General features: G+C 59.1%; 1 protein-coding gene across 4 annotated transcripts in view; it reads left to right on the forward strand.

Moving 5' to 3' along the window:
• MAD1L1 (mitotic arrest deficient 1 like 1) overlaps positions 1–19,675 on the forward strand; it is a 305,713-nt gene that overhangs the window by 157,398 nt on the left and 128,640 nt on the right. For 3 of the 4 annotated variants that reach the window (XM_077758777.1, XM_077758780.1, XM_077758778.1), the window contains exons 12-13: positions 863–1,003; positions 14,701–14,757. In XM_077758777.1, the coding sequence (XP_077614903.1) occupies positions 863–1,003; positions 14,701–14,757 (198 nt within the window). The remainder of the gene's footprint in view (positions 1–862; positions 1,004–14,700; positions 14,758–19,675) is intronic. The other variant, XM_077758779.1, reaches the window with a different exon arrangement.

Consider the following 19,675-nt stretch of genomic DNA (forward strand, 5'->3'; position numbering starts at 1 on the left):
CTCCGTCTCTGCAGCCTTCCCTGGCTGGCCTCCAGAAGGTTGTCTCCCTGCACCATCTTCCAGTCCTGGGCGGGAGAAGCCGCCCACGCCTCCCAGGGCCCCTGACTCCAGCTCATGCTCAGCCTTAATAAGTGCTGCTAGCAGGGCACCTCGAGCAGTGACTTCTCCGTGGTTCTTGGTCCTGACGCAGTGGGATTGGTACATCCTTGCACAAAGCCTGGGTGCGCCTCTGCAGGGCACTCTCCCTTTGGGTGAGAAGCAGAGACAGGGTGTCCATTGACACCTCTGCAGCCTGACGTTGTGGCCCCAGGCATCCCGGGAGCTCTGAGGGGAGACAGGGAGCTTGCTGAGGCCAGAGCTGTGGAGCAAGGAGTCAGAGGCGGCTCTGAGTCTGGGTGGATGAGAGGTACAGCCAGCTTCCTCCTCCCACCCGGTTGTCTGCTGCTTGGCTGGATCTGTCCTCTCTCCTGACTGCTGCGTGCACCCTCGCTCAGAGGCCAGGTCAGGAGTCACAGACGGCGGGGCAGTCACACCCACTGCTCGGCCTGGCCCCACTGCTGGGTGTCCAGGACCGTGTCTGCAGTTTGGTGGTCCCCAGGGCTGGCAGGATGGGGGAGGGGGCTGATGCGCAGCTTGGGGACCCGGCAGGCCTAGGGAGGGGTTCTGGCCACCACAGGCCACCGTAGACCCTGCAGCTCAAGGCTGGGCAGTCTTGGGGAGCACCCGGACCAAGCCTGGCCTTGGGCTGTGCTCAGGCCACCGGCTCAGATAAGCCAAGGCCCTGCCTTGGCATCACGGGCTCTGTGAGAAGCCACATGAGGGTGCCCCCCCNGGCCTGACCACCCACTCTGTGTCCCTGCAGGAGAGGGACGGCATGCGCGCCATCCTGGGGTCCTACGACAGCGAGCTGACCGCAGCTGAGTACTCACCCCAGCTGAGCCGGCGGATGCGCGAGGCCGAGGACATGGTGCAGAAGGTGCACGCGCACAGCTCGGAGGTGGAGGTGAGTGTGCACACAGGCTCAGGGGTGGAGGGGAGTGTGCAGGAGGGGAGTGTGCAGGCTCGGTGATAGAGGGGAGTGTGCACTCACACAGCTCAGATGGAGGTGAGTGCGCAGGTGGGCTCGGAGATGGAGGGAAGTGTGCAGACAAGCTCAGAGATGGAGGGGAGGGTGCAGGCGGGCTCAGGAATGGAAGTGAGTGTGCAGGTTCAGAGATGGAGGGGAGGGTGCAAGCTCGGAGATGGAGGGGTATGTGCAAGCTCAGGGATGGAGGGGAGTGTGCAGGCGGCCACGGAGATGGGAGTGAGTGTGCAGACAAGCTCGGAGATGGAGGGGAGTGTGCAGGTGGGCATGGCACCCTCCATCCGCCTGCCTGGTGCATGCTGGCTCTGTGCTCTGACCCAGCTGCCGGGAGACGAGCACCACCGAGGGGCAGTGGTGGTGCTGTCGCGTGCAGACCTCCAGTCATGGTTTGAAAGGTGAGCTCCGGCTACACCGAGCAAGTCATTGTAAATATAAGCGCATTAATAGGCATTTTATTACAGCACATTTGGTGCCGTATGAAACATTAATGAAGAGAGATTTGCAGGGAAGGCTCTCTGACCTGTTCAGTCATCCCTCGCGTGTTTCACATGAGAGCTCCCCCCCATCCGTGCTCTGTGCCACCCTCATCACTTAGTTCTGAGGCCGACAGTTCTGGCACCTCCAGTGCCGTGTTTGGGTTTGTGTGTGTCGGGGGTGAGGTGATGAGGTGACTGTAGAACTTGCGACTGGCACGCATAAGCCGTCTCCCCTTTCTGGGCCTGCACACAGCCTACGTAACAGGTTCTGCTTCCGGAGAGCTTACCTGGGCCTGAACTGCTATCTGCAGGGAAGGCACTCCCTGGTCACCGTCCCCGCTCACTGTCCCTGGCCTTTCTGGAAGAAGAGCAAGCAGGTGGAGACAAGCTTACTGCCTTCAGGTGTCCTGCCGCCTTCGGCAAGGGGAGGCAGTGGTTGGGTCACTGCATCCCAGCGGGTCGGGCCTGGACCCTGCCCTGTTCACGCTGTGCAGAGCTGTGCGCCTCCCAGCCCCCACCAGGTGGCAGCAGACCGAGCAACAGGCCCTGCTCTGTTCAGGCCTTGGGTGGGGGTGGGGGGCCTGCTCCAGGAGGAGGTCTGAGTTAGGGAGAAGGAGGGCCCAGTTTTAAGAACTAAGCCCATAGCAACAAAAGGAGGACTCCGGGGTGGGGGGCATCAGGGAGGTCTCGGGTTCAGGAAGGACTTGGGGCAGCTTCCAGATGACGTGAATATGACGTGGCAGTGCCTGGCATCAGTGACACCAGCAGGCAGAGGTGGCAGCACCATGTGGCAACTGGAGCTGGATGGGGACCCAGGGCCAGCTATGCCTTTCCTGCTGTCCCCTTCTGTGATGGGCCTCTGTCTCATGGTTGCTGTCCTGTCCTGTCCCCCTGCCCCGAGGGTGGTGACTCTGCAGAGTGGGAGGAGGAGAGCACCCCAGGGGCACTTCATTGAGCTCGGGTGAGGCAGGGCGAGGGGCCCAGCTCAGGCTGCAGACGCAGGCCCCCTGCAAGCCGGCAAACCAGTCCTCGGAAAGACAGGCTCCTTGGGGAGGGGGTGGGGGGGCGTCCGTGCTGGGCCTTGGGGGGTGGACTATGAGCTGGGGTCTGCTCTGTTTAGTCTGTCTGACCACTCCCGGGTCTGGGAGTCTCAGGGCAGGGACAGAGCCCCACTCTGAGGGGAGGCACCAGAACCCGGATGCCGGCCTGACCTGCCTTTGGCCCCCATGCACCCCTGGCAGAGCCGAGAGCCCTGCAGTCCCGGGCGTCCCACTGATGGATGGATGGTGGGTGGGCACATGAGGGTGCGTATGGGTTCCCTGTCTTCATACAGAGTACCTGCTCTGTGGCAGCCTGGGGGCCCGGCCAGACGCTCCTCCCATCCCCAGCCTGACCATTTTGGGGGATGGACCTCTGGGTCTAGACTGTCCCCTGCAGGGCAGCTCCTCAGTGGCGTCCAGGGTCCCCGAAGCCCTTTCTCCCTTCTCCTGGCTATGGGGCTACCCTCCAGGCAGGAGCCCCGACCCCGTCTCTGCCTGAGCCCTGGGCCTCGGCCACTGCTCCTGCCGGACCCTGCAAGCTTGGGGCTGTGACCTCGGCCCTGCCTTCCTGCTTCCTGACCCCCAGTGGGCAGGCAGCCCTGGGAGAGGCGTGGAGTCCAGTGCTCGGAGCCCACCCGTCCGGCTCGGGCAGGGGCAGCTTGCTGGTCTAGTCTAGCAGCCCCGAGGAAGGGAACAGGCCTGGTGCTTTGCCCCAGCATTGCTCCCCCTCGGGTCACAGAGGCCACACGCTGACCCTGGACCCTGGAGGCCACAGAGTGCTGCCCTCCAGGGTCCTGGGGCGTGTTTTCCTGTTCTTGCTTATTAAACAGTAACGTTTTATATTTCTGGGACTTGAAGAGCTCTAAACGCTGCTCCAGGGGGCCTGTCAGAAGTTTATTAGTCTAGCATCATGTATTGACACACAGTGAAAAGTTATGTAACTTCATAGAACCTGGTTGCTACAGTTCCTTAGTGTCTCCCAGACCAAGCCATCCGTCACGGCGCTGATGCAGGCATTGTGCAAGGGCACCCAGAGGCCCTGGACAAGCCGCTGTGCCCCAAGAGCTCACTGGTGAGTCCCCAGAGTCGCTCCCGTTTTGTTCAAGTGCCTTAAGGAGCCACGGGGAGCCATGAAGTGCATACAGGGAAAACACCCCCACGGCCCATGGGGTCTGACTACGGAGGTGGATTACCTCTCCACAGCCCGCCCCTTTCCCCCCTGCTCGCCTGATGGATTGCTGGCCTGGAAGGCAGGGTCCAGGGGGACGAAGGAGAGAACAGCGTTGCTGTGCTGGGGGCGGGATGTGCGCCTCTTTCTCTGCCTCTCCCCACCTCCACCTGCTGCTTTGTCCTTTTGTTTCCAAGCACATCTGTTTCCTTCTTTATTTTCTTTGTGTTTGGTCCTCACGTCTGTCCTTGATGTCTTTTCCCCTCTCACTCCCCGCTCTGCCGTGGCCTCCATCTCCACCCTGTCCCTCACCCTGGGCTCCCATGGCTTCTCACTCCAGTCAGTGGCTCAGCCTTATCTGTAAAGGGCCAGAGAGGAAATACTGTGGGCCATGTGGGCTCTCTGGCCTCACGATCAGCTGTGCGGTTGTGGCAGCTGGAAAGCAGCTTCAGGCCATCTGTGAACGGTGGGTGTTGCTGTCTCCCAATAAAACTTTATTGACAAAACGGGTGGGGGGGCCTGGAACTGGGATGCCAGCTATAGTTGTCAGATGTCTGTTCCAGCCCCACTCTTCCTGGGACCCCTTGGATGCTGCTGCTGCTGCTGCTGCTGCTGCTTGATTTGCAGCCACCACGACAGCGGGGGCGGGTCGGGGGGACCCTCTTGGGCCACACTGGACTGTCCAGCATGCGGTATGTCCTCACCTGGGCCACGCCAGCAGGCCCACCTGTTCACTCATAGGGAAGGATGAGGGGGGCGCTGGGCGAGTTAGATGAGCTCCCCTGCTTCTTTCCAGATGCCGCGGTTCGCTCCCTGAGCTTAATCAGGTAGCTCTACTGCGGAGCACGTCTGCGTCCAGCAGACACGCTTCAGCGAGACGAACTGGGGAGGTTGAGATTGGGAGAATCCCAGTGGCCTGTCTCTGGTGGCGTTGGTGCCACTTTGCATGGATTTTATTTATTCCATTTAATAAAGGGGCTGCAGAAGTTGGTAGCATATGTCACGAACCTTCCTCTGTCGACCGAGCTATAAATATGCAGCTCATGCCACTTTGATCCAACATATCTGCCTGATTTGTTTTTCCAATTTATTTAATTAAAACAGATAATGGTGCTGCTGGCTTCAGGAAGGTGTGCGGAAAAATCCCAATTTCACATGACGGTGGGCCTGAAGGCGCTTCCCAAGGCCTGCATGGGGAGGACAGCCATCCCCATGCTTCCACCTGCCCCTTCCGCATTGCTTCCATGAGGGTCCGAGCCCAGCACTCTGCCCTCCTGCCTGGGCTGCGGGAGGGGTATTGTGGCCTCAGAAGGCGCCCTGGGGAGCTCAACAGATCCACAGTGCCTACAAATGTGCCTGCTCGCTCTCCTTGCACAAAGACCCTAGGGTTACCTAGCACCCGGTGTCCAAGTGCAGTGGAAAATCATGAGGCAGCATTAAATGGTGAGCGCTATGTTAAAGAAGGGGAGACGAGCAGGGGTGAGTGAGAAGAGCTGGGCCTGGGGAACCCTCCACGGAGAACTCTTCCAAGACCCACGGGAGACAGACGTCGTGGGGAGGCACCAGCTCCCGTGCCCAGGACGGAGGCGGGGCGCCCGTGTAGGACGCTGCGGCAGAGCCCTGGTCTGCGTGGTCCCTAGCGCCGCTGCACAGGTTGGGCATCTATCTGCCCTGAGAAGGGCGGGCACGAGGCTTGCAGAGCCGGCTGCCATCAGCTGCACTGACATATGACTTGCTCATGCAAATGACACCCCCGAGGGGTGCAGGGTGGTACCCGTGTTTATCTGCACACGGTGCAGGGACCACACCATGCGGCTGGTCTCCCCTGCGTCACCCGGGTGTACATGTGTACGGCATGGTCCCTGCTTTGCTCTGGTGTACGTGCACGCGGCATAGTCCCGACCTCTCCCGTTGGTCGGTTTTGTAGTGGGAGCACTTATGATCTGTTGTCTTGGCATATTCTAAGCCTGTGACACAGAATCAGTATTGTGCTCCTGTCATCGTGCTGCGTGTGAGGCCCCCAGGTCTCGTTCCCCTCACACCCGGAAGGTGTACCCGCGCACCCGCACCCAGTGTCTCCCACCCGGCCCCTGGCAGCCACGTTTCCGCTCGCCCTTCCTGTGAGCTGTGTGTCTTCAGAGTCGGCCTGGATGCGAGGTTTTGTGGTGTTTTTCCGTGTCTTATTTTCTCTTAGCAGAATGCCGTCCAGGTTCCTGCATCTTGTCACACGTGGTGGCATCTGACTCTTTCTGAAAGCTAAATAACGTTCTGTCGTGTATGGGTAGTGTGTTTCCTTGTCCATCCTCCACCAACAGGCGCCTGGGCCATTTCCGGGTCTAGGCCATTGGGGTTCAGGCTGCGGTGAACCGGGCTGTCAGGTCCTTTGAGAGGGTCGTTTCGTTTGCTTTTGCCGTGTTCCCAGAATGAGGATACCGGACCGCGTGGATCATACTTCCAATCCTAGCTCTTTTAGGAGCCTCCACACCATTTCCACAGAGGCTGGGCCAATCAACCGTCCTACCCAGGGTGCTCAAAACATCCCTCACCAGTGCCCTTGCCTCTTGTCTCTCAGCACACCTGCCCTCACCAGGGTGAGGTGGCCTTCGACCGGTCCTGACGTGTATGTCCCTGATGCTCAGTGTGGGGGCACCTTGTCGTGGGCCTGCTGGCCTCCATGTTCTTGGGGAAAACTGCGCGTCCTTTTGCCTGCGGTTAATTGGGTGTTTGGTTTTTTGATACTGAGTTGCATGAGTTCCTTACAAACGTGGGTGTTGACCCCTTTTCCCTACATGTTTCGCAAATACTGTCAACAGTTGCCTTCTGTTTTGTCAGTGGTGTCCTGTGCTGGGCAGAAGATTTTTAGTTGGATTCAGACCCACTGGTTTATTTTTGCTTTTGTTGCCTGTGCTTTTAATGTCAAATAAAAAAAAAAAAATGAACAAACCATCATTACAAAGATGAACGAGCTTTTCCCATTTTCTTCTAGGACTTTTATGGATTCCAGTCTGTATTTGGAGTTGACTTTGCATGCGTGGTGGACGATTAGGGCTTCACTGCTATTCTTTTGCATGTGCATATCCAGTGTCCTCAACGCTATTCCTTGAAGAGCCTGTCCTTTTCCCATTGTGAAGCCTTGGTACCTTTACTTCTGCGCTCCCCGTTCTGTCCCCTTGGTCTGCACATCTGTTCTTATGCCGATGTTACACTGTCTTGATTACTATGGCTTTGTGGTGGCTTGAAATCAGGAAGCATGATGCCTCAGCTTTGCTCCCATTAAGATTTCTTTGTCTCTTCAGGATCTTCTGTGGTTCTATACGTATTTTAGGATAATTTTTTCTGGTTTTGTGAAAAATGCCATTGGGATTACATTGAATCTGGAGTTTGCTTTGGGTAATGGAAATTTCTTAAAAGAAAAAAAAAAAAGCATAAATTTATCTTGAGAGGGAGAGACAGAAGGAGCATGAGCAAGGGAGAACAGAGAGAGAGGGAGACAGAGAATCCAAGCAGGCTCTGTGCCATCCGTGTAGTGCCTGACGGGGGCCTCACATTCACAAAATTCACAAACTGGGAGATCATGACCTTAGCCAAAACCTAGACTTGACTGCTTAACCACCTGAGCCACCCAGGTGCCCCAGGTTATATGGATATTTTACCAGTATCATGTCTTCCAGCCCGTGATTATGGAATGTCTTTTTATTTATTTGTGCTCTGTTCGGTTTCTTTCATCAACGTTTTATACTTTTCAGTCTCTAGGTCTTTCACCTCCTCCCTCAGATTTGTTTCTAAAAGTTTTATTGTTTTTTTGATCCTGATGCAGTCGAATTGTTTTCTTTTTCAGATTGTTCATTGTTAGCATGTAGAAACATACCTGACTTCTGCAACATCGATTATGAATCCTGTCACTTTTCTGAATTCATTGGTTACTTCTAACAGGTTTCTGGCGGAGTCTCATTTCCTATATGTACAGTCACATCCTCGGCAGGGACAGGTTTACTTGCTCCTTGATGATTAGGATTATCTCTTATTTCTTTCTCTTGTCTGATTGCTGTGGCTAGGACTTCCAGCACTGTGTCAGATAGGAGTAGAGAGAGTGGGTGGTACCTGATTAATTTTTATCATGAAATCATGTTGAATTTTGTCAGGTGCTTTCTTTGCATCTATTGAAATGATCGTATGATTTTTATCCTACGTCCTGTGACCATGATGCATCCCATTGCCTGATTTGTGGGTATTGAACCATCCTTGCATCCCAAAGGTAAATCACACTTGGTCATGGCGTATCATCCTCTTAATGTGCTGTGGAATGTGTTTTTCTAGTACTTTGTTGAGGATTTCCGCATCCGTGTTCATCAGGATGTTGGCTTATAGTTTTCTTGTCATGTCCTTGTCTGGCTTTGGCATTGGGCTGATGCTGGCCTCGTAAGATGAGTTTGGAAGTGCTTCTTTCTCTTTGATGTTTTTGGAGGAGTTTGAGAAGGGTTGGTAATAATTCTTTAAACATTTGGTAAAATTCACCAGTGAAGCCAGCTAGCCTTGGGCTTTTCTTTGTTGGGAGATTTTTTTTTTTATTACCATTTTCGGCCTTCTTGTTACTGGTCCGTTTGGATATTCTGTTTCTTTGTGGTTTATCCTGGAGAGCTTGTGTGTTTCTAGGAGTTCATTTGTTTATTTCAGATCATATGGTTTGTTGGTAATTGTACCTGGTAGTCTCTTAGCAAGTCTTCGTGTCTTGGTGTTATCCGTTGTTATGTGTCCTGTTTTGTTTCTGATTTTATGTCAGACTTTTTTTTTTTTTTAAACTCAGTTTAGCTAAATGTTTATCAATTTTGCTTATCTTTTCAAACACCAGCTCTTAGTTTTGGTCATCTTTTCCATCCTCACCCATGGAGACTTATCTCAGTCCATGCTCTGTGGGGTGACAGCCGGAAACCCCTGCCCAGCCACCTTGATGCCCTGGGCCAGTACTTCAGCTTCTGCCTCGGTGCAGGAATGCAGCAACTTTGGGACTGGCTTCTGGTTGTCTGGCTCCAGATTAAACTTCTGGCCCTGGTTCTCAAATGCAGAGCACATTCTGGTGGCCCATAGGGCTGTGGGTCCTTCCCTGAGAGGCTCTGCCTCAGTAGGTGTGTGGGGGCTGGGCTGAAACACTGTCCCTGTGGCAAGTTCCGAGGCGATAGGGCAGCTCTGGTCCCTGCCTCGCTCTGAGAACCCTGCTCCAGCATGACCCCTGTGGCTGCTAAACGGGAGGGACCAAGCCCTGCACAGTGTCATGGGCCTCCTCACAGAGTGCCTCACAGGGCTGGATGTGCCCTGGGACTGGGAGAGGCCTTTCTCCTTGGGTCACAGCAGAGGCCTTGGTGGTGTGGACGCCTCCACCGGATGGGCTGCTGCAGCCAGGGCCCGTGGTGGAGCTCGGACCACGGGCCACCTGCTTACATGTCGTCAGGTCTGTTTTGTGGCTGCTGTCCACACTGGCCAGGGGTTGGGACCCTGCACCGACCCTTGGGGCCTCTGCCAGACAGAAAGCACGAGTGGGTCCGGGTCCCGCACCTGGTTGGGCCCACAAACCCATGAGGGAAGTAGAGCAGAAAGGCCAGCAGCCTGAGGCTTCCTTTTCATTCCCTGCATGTGACCTCTCACTTCAGGCGTGCTCCTCCTTCCCTGTCAAGCATATGGGCAGCACACAGTGCCCCCACGTCCTCCTGGCCTGGCCTCCAGCTTGCAGCAGCCTGTCATGACCTGCAGGGACTGGCCCTCTGCTGTCCCAGCTCCCACACTGGCGGGGCGCTGGCTCTTCCCCTAACAGCTTCTCACCTCCGGGTAAAAATAGCCACACAAGGTCTCTGTGTGGCTTCTGCCTGTCACAAGTGGCGCATGGGCCTGGGGCACGTGTCTGAGTGTGGCGGCCACCCAGGGGCCCGGGTAGAGGACGCGTCCCTGAACCAGTAAGGGCCCTGTGAGCTGCAAGCCTGATGTGGCCCTGTGGGCACCCCGGCCTCTCCGCACGCCTTGTGCCCTTCATATGTGCTCCTGGGCATGCTCCTCCACGCCATGCCCTCCTGCCAGCCCCTCTGATCTGCGGACCCTGGGTCGGCTGGGCTGGAACCCGAGAGCCCAGGCTCCCGCAGGTGGTGCCTCAGCCTAGTCGCTGTGAATCTGCAGCCTTCCTGCTGCTCCCTGGCCCCCACCTTCCCCCCGGAGCCCCTCTGCCAGCTCTGTGCCTGCAGAGTTCCCCCCCCCATTACTTCAGGACTCCCTGACCTGCAGGATGAACACCAGCATCTTCCCTACTCTCCCCAGTCAGGCCAGGGGTCAGCAGGGTGGCAGGGTTACAGGAGTGACATCTGAGTCCTAGTGCCGGGCACGTGGTCCTGCCTGGGTGGAGGGCACACACGTGTTCCGCCAGCCCCGCTCCCACCCCCTCCTGCCAGGCCCCCAGTGCGTGAATGCCGGCTGCAGGGAGGAAGCCATCCTCCAGAAGCCTGGCTGGAAACTGCAGCCTGTGCGCCCCGCTTGGACTCCCCCCAAAACATGGGCAACGACCCTGCTCTCCAGCCCCAGACCTCGTGTGCCTCTCCAGGGCCTTCCAGCGCTCCGGGTGTGCCATCCTCCTCTCTGGGCCGTGAGTCTGGCCTTCCTTGTGGCCTCGGCCTCCTGGGTGTTGCGAGCAGAGCGGCCCAGGAGGAGCGCGGGTGGCCTGGTGACACTCTGCTGCTCAGGGGACAGCCCAGCCCTGGCAGATGTGTCAGGCATGAGGCCAGAGTGAATCACCAAAGGGCCAGGCAGATGCTGCTGGACAGCCTACCGTGGCGAGCAGCTGCTGTCTGTGAACACGGGCCGCCGCTGCCTTGGCTGGTGCTGCTCCCGGCCGTTCCCCAGCTGCCCTGCCGTGCCCATGTGGCTGCGGTGACACTTGTAGACACGGTACCACAGGAAGGGGTGACGGGTTGGGGCCCGGTGGGGGTGTGTGACCAGCTGTCTGCCGCCAGGCGTGGGCCAGCAGGTGCAGGGGGGTAGAGGCTGGCCCACCTGCTGTGACTCAGGCCTGGCTGCTGACAGGGCTGCTTTGCCAAAGTGCGCTCTGGGGGACACGCATGCACATGGGCTGCGGTGGGGTCAGAGGAAGAGATGCCGGCGCTGGGGGAGGCAAGTAGGGGTCCAGACGTTCTTTTTCTGGCTGGTGCCCCTCCAGGGGCATTGACCATGCTTGGTGCACTTGGAAGGACCACCTTGCCTGCTGGGAGAGCTCGCCGTGGGGCCTCATGTTGGTTCATCAGAGGCCGTAACTCGGTGGTGGTGGGCTGCCTGTGTCCCTTCAGTCCTGGCAGGGCTGCTGAGTGGCTGGGAGCTGCCCTCCTGACCAACGTCCCCCCTGCCACCTGTCGTCTCTGCTGGAAGTCCAGCTGCCATGTGCTGGGAGCCTTCCCTTGGGCCTCTGTGCCTTAGGACGGGTAGAAGTGGCCAGTCAAGACTGGCAGAGTCTGTGTGAGGGTGACCTGTCTTCACTCCAGTAGGGGGCTCTCTGCTGCCCCTTCCCCTGCTCTATCTGTGGTGCCACCTATCTGTCCTATGTGCCGGAGCCAGGGGGCACACGTCCCTCCCACGCCTATGGGTCTGTCTGTCCCTGAGCTGCGTTGGCTCGCCTAGCTAGAGGCTCCATCCTGTGCTGCCTGCCCTTACTCGTCCCATCCCCTGGTCATATGGCTCCTCAGCCAAGGGCTTGCAGCAGTGGCCCATCCCCTGCTACTCCAGCCTGAGCCCTCCCATACACTTAGGGTCCTGGATACGGAGGGCCACCCGTGGGGACACATGACAGGTTGTGGGGTGGTGTTCTCTGATGGTGAACTTCCTACTCTTTGAAACTTCTTCATGTAGCAGAACAGACTCTACTTTCCTCCCCAGCTTGTCTTCTGGGGTGCAAGGGTGCGTGCTTCACGTCCCCTTCTCACTGGGCCGTAATCACACACAAGGTACGAGCCCAGTGACATGTCACTCGGTGAGCAGGTCTGCATGGCGTCCTGATGGGGATGCAGAATCGTCTGCCCCAGTGACCCCTTTTTCTCTGTGCCTCTATCCTCTGCATGGGGATGGCCTCTGCATCCCTGGACACCTCCCTTCTCCCTGGAGCTCCCTGGCAGCTCAGGGTGGTGCCTTCTGCTGTCCCATTGCCTCTGTGGGATGTGTTAGGCGTGGCTGGTCCCCTCCAGCCTCACTCCCCGGGCCGCGTTGTCCTGACAGCTGCTCCAAGGCATGTCTCCCTTGGGGGCATGAGGCGAGCGCGTGTCCCGACGCCGTGTTGGCGTTCCTTCAGCTGGGTTTCTGCCGGTCACTCTGGCTTCTCAGGATGTCTCCAGCCCTAGCGGTCTCCATCGTATAGTGGCCCCATGTCACAGCGCTGGGTCACACAAGCGTCTGAGAAGCATGATGCCTGCATCTCTCTCAGGCGGTGGCTGGGGTTTTGAGCAGAGCGTGGAGCATCTTGGATCAGCCTCTGCCTCTTCATCCTGGTCTCTATGCCTTGGCTCATCTGTGTCCTTGCAGAGGCCACAATGACATGTCCTGGCCTTACTGCCTGGCCCAGGGGCTTACTCTGTGACCCAGATGCCCTACTAGTCACCACTGCATTTCTGTGGCTTGCTCACCCAGCGTGAGTGTGAGCACATAGCTGACACCTGGTGTGGCCCTGAGCACACTCAACCCTTCACTTTGCACTTCTCCTGGCTGACTTTGGCCNCGGGGGGGGTGTTGGCCACACCTCTGTGTGCATGGATGCGCCACAGCGTTCTGGGTCACCCCTGCTGGGGGCAGCTGGTTGTTTCAGATCCTTAGCCCTTCAGTGCCACCGGGAGCAGTTTTGTGCCATTGAGCTGGGTACACACTGCAGATTCCTGGGGACACATCGTGGGTGGTCACTGGGTGAGAGGGGAAAATCCAAGGACTCTTCCGGAGCGGTCCCTGGCATTTATCCTCACCATCCTTCCTGACTCCTGGAGCACCTGAGCTCTGTTTCTGCCTGTTAATGGGCCCAAATGGTATTTTGTGGTGGGTGGGCCTCGATTTGCATTTCCTGGTTTCCAGTGACATTGATTTGCATTTTCACGCACTTGCAGACATGTCATCTTCTCAGAAATGTCTGTCTCATGCCTACTTTTCTGTCACATAACTATTTTTCTTTTCTTTTTTTAATGTTTATCTTGAGAGAGAGAAGGGAGGTGAGCATGAGCAGTCAAGCAGAGGAGGAGCAGAGAGAGAGGGAGAGAGAGTCCCAAGCGGGCTCCACACTGTCAGCACAGAGCCCAACGTGGGGCTCCAAGCCATGAACCGTGAGATCATGACCTGAGCCACAGTCAGGAGTCACTCCCCTGAGCGAGCCCCCAGAGCCCCTGCCCTATAGGTGTTCTATCTTTGCTCCAGGCACCGGCCAGCTCAGCAGGGTGGTAGGTTCCTGCCTATTGGGACAGGGAGGGGTGGGGACTTCATCCCAGCTTGAGCTGACCCTCAGGGGGTGTGGGGGGGGCGAGGGGGCCTTGGGCCCAGAGGTGGGCGTATGTCTTCTCCCAGACCAGCCCTTGCACACTGCCAGCCTAGAGGAGTATATACTGCCCCTTCTGCTGGGCTACGTCCTGCCACTACGGAGCTGATCTCATTCTGTGTGTGTGTGGGGGGTCTCTCTCAGGGGGCAGCAGGGTGTCCCCATTGTCTTTCTCCTGGCCTTCCTCTAGGCATCTCGTCCTGCCTACAAGTGGTGGCCCCGCAGTGCCCACTGAGGCCAGTGTGACCGCCAGCCCCCCTACGTGTCCCCTTCGCAGGCCCCCACCAGCCAGCCTGATGGCTGTGCCCTTCTCTCTGTCTGGCCTGAGTGAGGCTGTGGCAGGTGGGCTGTGAAGAGCCCCTCCCTGGCCTGCAGGACAGGGCATTGGGCTCAGCGCTCAGTCCCAACGACTGCTGTGTGGTTTGGGTTTCAGCTCGGTTTTATTGCTGGAGTTTTCAGGCCGCCTTTTTGTGCTGCCCTCACTCACCTTGTTCGCGGTTCTGCGCCGGGGAACTATGCTCATGCGGGCTTTCAAAGTCCCGACAAGTGTCCCACTGCAGTGTGGCACAGACTGTGTGCTCTGAGTTGGCTGCAGCCGCTCACTGGCGGTGCTGAAGTTAGTGACCCCTCGACTCCCTCAGGACGTTTTTGCACCATTTCTGGGAACGACCTGTGCCTCTTTCTTCCCGTATGCATGCATCCTGGCCTCATGCTGCTCAGGACACATCATGCAGGACTGCGGGCGAGCCACACAAAGCACGCTGGTGACGGTGATGGCCAGGTGCACGCGCGAGTGACAGGGCTGGGTGCACCTGGCCGGCTCTGGGCGCTGGTGGGCTGCCCTGGCGTATGCTCTGCCTGCTCTGCGGCGGTGGCCGTGGGGATGTAACGTGCCGGCCGGACTACCCAGCCAGCGTGCCCACCCCTGAGCACCTGCTGGGCTCCCTGGGGCCCGGCCTGGCACCACCATCCTTTGCATCTCTGTGCTGGGGTAGAACAGGCCAGGCCCCCCAGGACAGTCCTGGAGACCCGTTTAGGGGAGAGTGGTTGGGGGGCATCTGGGATTTTCCTGGATGTTGGCCCTGCCAGGAAAGTCACCCTGACTGCTTCTTCCGGAACGGGGACTTTCCAGGAGGAGACAGATCGCGGCCCTGCTCTTGCCAGGGGTGTGGAAAGCGTACTCCGAACGTCCCCGCGCCCGTGACTGCGTTGCCGCTTCAGGCAGCGGGTGTAGGCGTGCACTGGAGTGTCTCCTGGCCGCCCCTTGGTCACCTCCTCCCAGCAGTAGGAACGCAGGGCCATCTCCTACTCCCCGGGGTCCCCGTGCTCAGCAGGCAGTGGGCGCAGTGGAGATGGGCAGCAGGAGGCCCACTGACCCTGCTTTCTGTCTTGTCTTGAAGGCTCAGCTGTCACAGGCCCTGGAGGAGCTGGGAGGCCAGAAGCAGAGAGCAGACATGGTGAGTCCCTTGGTGGTGGTCTTTGTGGCCACAGGGAGCCCAGTGTGGGGGACACCACGTCCCTGTCATGTAGCTGCGAACCTGGGAGTCCCCGACGGCCACGGCCCTTCCTGTCATCACAAATGTGGGTGGGAATGAAAAGGGTGTCAGGCTTGGAAGCCGGGTGCTGGCTCCCCGGTGCGAGGACATCCCCTGGTGTCCTATGGTGTGGGGACAGCCATGCCCCTGCTGGAGCAGATTTGCACACCCTCCTGAGAGGTGAAGCCCCCGCGGCCTGGTGATCCCTGCCTTGGCCCCCACGGCTGTGTCGTCCTTAGGTTGTCCCCCAGCAGCCAGCCTAGGGGGTCCTACCTCCCAGGGTATGCACCCCGAGGCTCCTGCAGGGCCCCACAGCCCCTGTTCCGCTGCTGAGCGCATGGAGCTCCCCTCAGCCATTTGGCAGGTTTCCTCTGGGCTGTTCTTCTCAGACCACGTCGGCCCCGCACCTCCACCCCCGGGGGCTGCCTACAGAGCTGGGCAGGACCACAGTGGGCTGGGAGGCCAGGCACCGCTGACCCTGGACTGGGCGCCCCATGCCGAATGGCTTCCTTACCTTTGTGGGACAGACAGCAGCCTGTGCCACACAAACTGCAAGGCCCTTCATGCTGCTGCGGCCCACGGTCTGGCCTGTGTAGGGACCTAGCCACAAGGGTCACAGGAAGGCCATGGGGAACATTTATAGGTGGTGCTGGGAGTGCCCCACCCTAGGCCACACGCCATCCGGTTGGGGTGAGGAGTCGGGGCTCCTAGTGTGGTGTCGTCGCTTGCCAGTCCCTGGCCTTGAGTGGGTCACCTGGCTATCACCTGCAAAACAGGAGTGCCCACAAGGGGACATGCTGTGTCCTTGGACTTGTTTCATCTGTCCTGTGGCTGTCCTGCGGCTGCTGTTGGCCACAGTGTGGGCGGTAGGACAGTCCAGAGGCGGCGGCCCAAGGCAGGTGGGGACGAGGGGTGTAGGGGTGCTCGGTGGACAGTGGTCCTGCTGGCGGTGCAGAGGGTGGACGCGAGGAGAGCGGGAGTCCAGGGGTCAGAGATGGCAGTGTGGCCAGGGAGCCGGACGAGGCAGTCACAGGTAGTGGGGGAAGACGGGGGAGGGCAGGCCCGAGAGAAAGTCGGGGGTCTGAGTTGCCACTGGATGCCGGGGGCCAGGGCCTGCGGGTCTGGGCTCCTGGGTCAAGGCCAGCACAGCACCGTGGCCTGCGTGTGTCCTCGGGGGCCTGCGTGCGGCGCTGAGAAGGGACAGCCTGAGGTTCGAGCCCTGCCAGTCAGCTGGGGAGGGCGGTTGCCCCCGTCGGGAGCACAACCCTGCCGTCTCACACATGCTGTTCAAGCTGCACACCAGTCCCGCTGGCCCTTTCACTGTGGGGGCCCCGTGGGTGTGTCCCAGGCCCAAGCGTCCGCGTCCTCTGCGACTGGGGTTCATCAGTGGCCAGTGTGCCTCCTCACTCAAGTTCACTGTCTGCCTTGTTGTCTACTCTGGGGCTATTTCCCACCTGTTTCTCTCTCCTCTCTCTCTTGGAGGGAGGACCGTGACCGGGCCGGCGTGGCTGATAGGTGCTTACTCAGGCCTGCGAGCCTCTGCTCTCCCTGCTTCCTCCCCCAGCCGGAAGGTGAGGGCCAGGTGGGCCCCCAGTGGGTCGGGAGGGAGTTTGTCCCCACTGTAGATCCTGGTTGGTGTGGGAGCAAGAGCTGGGATGTGGGGCCGGAGGCTCGAGGTGACCCTGGGTCTGGCTCCACAGCCCTCATGCTGTTTTGGTGACGGTGTTGGTAATGGTTGTGGCCATGCCCACTGTCCATCTGGGTCAGGGACACCCGGTTCCTATGTCACCTCTCCTGGCCTGCTGTTTTCTGGCCCTAAGTGGATTCGCTTTTTAGGAAAGAAGAGGGGAAAAGGAAAATTTAAACATCTGTAGCTAATTGCAGATGACAAGACAAAGACAGTTCGCCTTTCTGTTATTAATTAGCAGATGCGTGCTAATTAGGAAGCATGGCGCGATTCAGGCTTTTCTCTTTAAGTGCAATTAATATCACGAGGAGAGATGTCCTGGGCCATAGCTGTGTCATTAACATCCCTCACCCTAATTAGATATGGCCAGCGGTGGCTAGAGAAATGAGGGTTTTGGTTATAACTATAAAACTCCCTGTAATGTTTTACGTACTCCAGGGAGCAAGGATTTATTTTCCGATTTAAGGGGAACAGCGCCCTCACGACTGGGTAACTAAGCATTTGTCCGCCCTGAGTACCGTTCCCCCTGTGGCTCCTGTGGGCTTCCACTGCCGGCCTCTGGGCCTGCACAGGGTCAGCTGGGAAGAGCCCTGGTGGGGCTGGTGCTCCAAGGTGTGGCGGCATCTGCCAGCAAGTGTGCGGCCCTCTACGCCCACACAGGGCTTCTCCCTGCCTTGGGCTTTCATCCTGAGGCGCCAGGCTCGCTGGCTGTGGCTCTGAGGGGCTGGTGCGTGGATCATGAGAGGTGCCGGCAAGAGCCGATTTTCAGCTCCATGAGGGGCACACTCACCCGCATGTGCCTTGCTGATGGGTCTGTTATTGTGAAGGCAGAGTTGAGGCCGGGAAATCGGCAGGAGGGGTTGGTTGTGTGAGCTTCCATTGTTCAGTGCTGGCAGCCAGCATCTGTACGTGCCTGCTGCTCGGGAACCTGGCCTTATCGCAGCCTGCCAGTGTTGCCAGCTGCCTTCCGGAAAATTATTACAAGAACCTCCCCGTTCTCTGACTGATAGTGACTCATTCCATGTCTGGGATCCGTCCTGCCACGGGACCAAGCCAGGGCTGGAAGACCCCTTGCCTCAATGGGGCACCTTCATCTGTGCTGAGCGAGTCAGGTCTTGCAGGGGGCGTTGCCATAGGGACCAGTAGGACTCGTGTCCCTGAGGCCGGTGGCAGCCTCGGGTCGGGTCTTCCTGGTCACTCGCAGGGTTCCTCGCCTGCAGAGCAGAGTCTGTGTCCCACCGCTGGGGCCCAGTGTCATGGAGGGAGGCGTCGGGGCCCAGGACGGCAGGCCCCAGGAGTCATGGCTGAGTCAGAGTCTCTCGCTGACGGCTGTGTCCCCTGCCTGACCCGGCCCTTACCTCCCTCACTTGGATGGCCCAGGGCTCTGAGCCAACCCAGATGGTCTGGGCCACTGCGTTTGTCCCGGGACCTGGTCCTGCCTGCTGCACTCGCCTCCGGTGTCTCCTGGGCTTTGTTGCTTCTGCAGTTCAATGCCAGCAGCTGGCTGTGTCTCCCTGCCTGTGTCCCCTGGTTGTGTCCCTGGCTGTGCCCCCCTGGCCGTGTCCCTCTCACTTTGTTCCCCTGGCCATGTCTCCCTGACCATGTCCCTGGCCATCCTGCTTCCTCAGCACAGCCATGAAGGAGACAGGCCTTCACTGCAGGAGAACAGATGCGCTGGCCGGTTGGTGGCATGTAGTGACCGTGCTGCCTCCTCCACATCGCAGCCGTGTCCTCCTCGTCCCTGCATGTCTGGTGGCTGGCCCAGAGTGAGGCAGTGAGGCTGACGGCCAGTGCATGTGGCTGGGCGGGTCTTGGAGTGCCCTGAGCAACAGTGGGGATGACGCCCACTTCCCGGCACCCTCAGTGGCCTGCCGGTGAGCCAGGCGCCACGTCAGCAGCCGTGGAGACAGGATGTCCCGAGCCTTGCTACGTGGCCCTCTTGTCACCCGCCTGTGCTCTTCAGGAGACAGAGGCCTGTGTTCCGGCAGGTTCCAGGCCAGGGACTTTGCTGCCACCGCCCACCTCTGCCTGGGCCTTCAGGGCTCCTGCCCCTTGAGTCCCGGGTGGCGCCAGCCCGTGTTGACATGGGCAGTGTTGCCGGTCACCGCTTCACACATGGGGACACCAGCCTGAAGGGCTGTCAGGTGGCCACCCAGATCCATTGCTAAGTGCTGGCCCCCAGTGGGGGGGGGAGTTGACTTGGGGGAAGGGCTCGATGACATCTATTTAGAATTTAGCGTCAAGATGACTTGGGGGGCCCAGGCCCCCCCCCCCCCCGCCCCCAAGAGCAGGGTCCCTGGCAGGCGCTTCAGGGCTGAGGGCTCTGGATGACTGAGGGACAGGGAGCTGGCCGCTGTCCCTCAAGGGCTGTCCCGGGGCAGGGCTGCACAGGGGTATGGCACCTGCCGCCCATGCTGCACAGCTGGTCTGTCCCCTGAGCCCCAGTGTGTGGGCGTCCAGAGTCCAGCCCCAGGGCCCCTCCTCCTCACTGTGCCCCACACTGGATGCTGGTGGAGGCCCGCTCAGGGCGTCTGTCCTGGCCACCAGGGTCCTGTCTTCCAATGACTCTCCTAAGGGAGAGAACGGGTCATGCGCCCCGGGCCGGACAACTTTAAATGGCTCTGCATTCCGACCCCACATCTGCCAGATTCCACGGGCCTGAGCACCACTTCCGAGTGCCCTTCGGCTCTCTGTGTGCATGTCTTGACTGGGGCTCCTGCCACTCTCTGCACGCGGCTTCCTTCGCCCTTGCACGTTGCCCTTGCATATCTTCCCCCATGCCACTCCTGCCCCCTGGAATGGGTTTGCTGTCTTGTGGGGCTGAGTCCTTCCTCAGGTTGGGTTTAGGGTCCTCTGCTTCCCCTTCGTAGAGACATGGCACCTTCCCGTTCCACGTTCACCTGTGGGCCTGTGACTGTCACCGTGGCTCTCATCCTTGTTGTGGGCCTGTCTCAGGTCATGCCACAGCCACGGCATGCTCGTGCTCGTGGCTGTCACCAGACCCTCCCTTCAAGCCCTCACCCTGGTACCAGGGTTGTCATCGTGACTCATGAGGGGACAGTTGCAGTGGTGGCCAGGCCACAGTCCGGTAGGCACCGCGGGGCCCACTCACACCCGCTGTCCTGCACGGACAGCGTAGTCCCAGGGTGGGAA

Source organism: Crocuta crocuta, unplaced genomic scaffold, assembly GCF_008692635.1.
Source record: "Crocuta crocuta isolate KB4526 unplaced genomic scaffold, BGI_CrCroc_1.0 scaffold273, whole genome shotgun sequence".
Classification (NCBI taxonomy): Eukaryota; Metazoa; Chordata; class Mammalia; order Carnivora; family Hyaenidae; genus Crocuta; species Crocuta crocuta.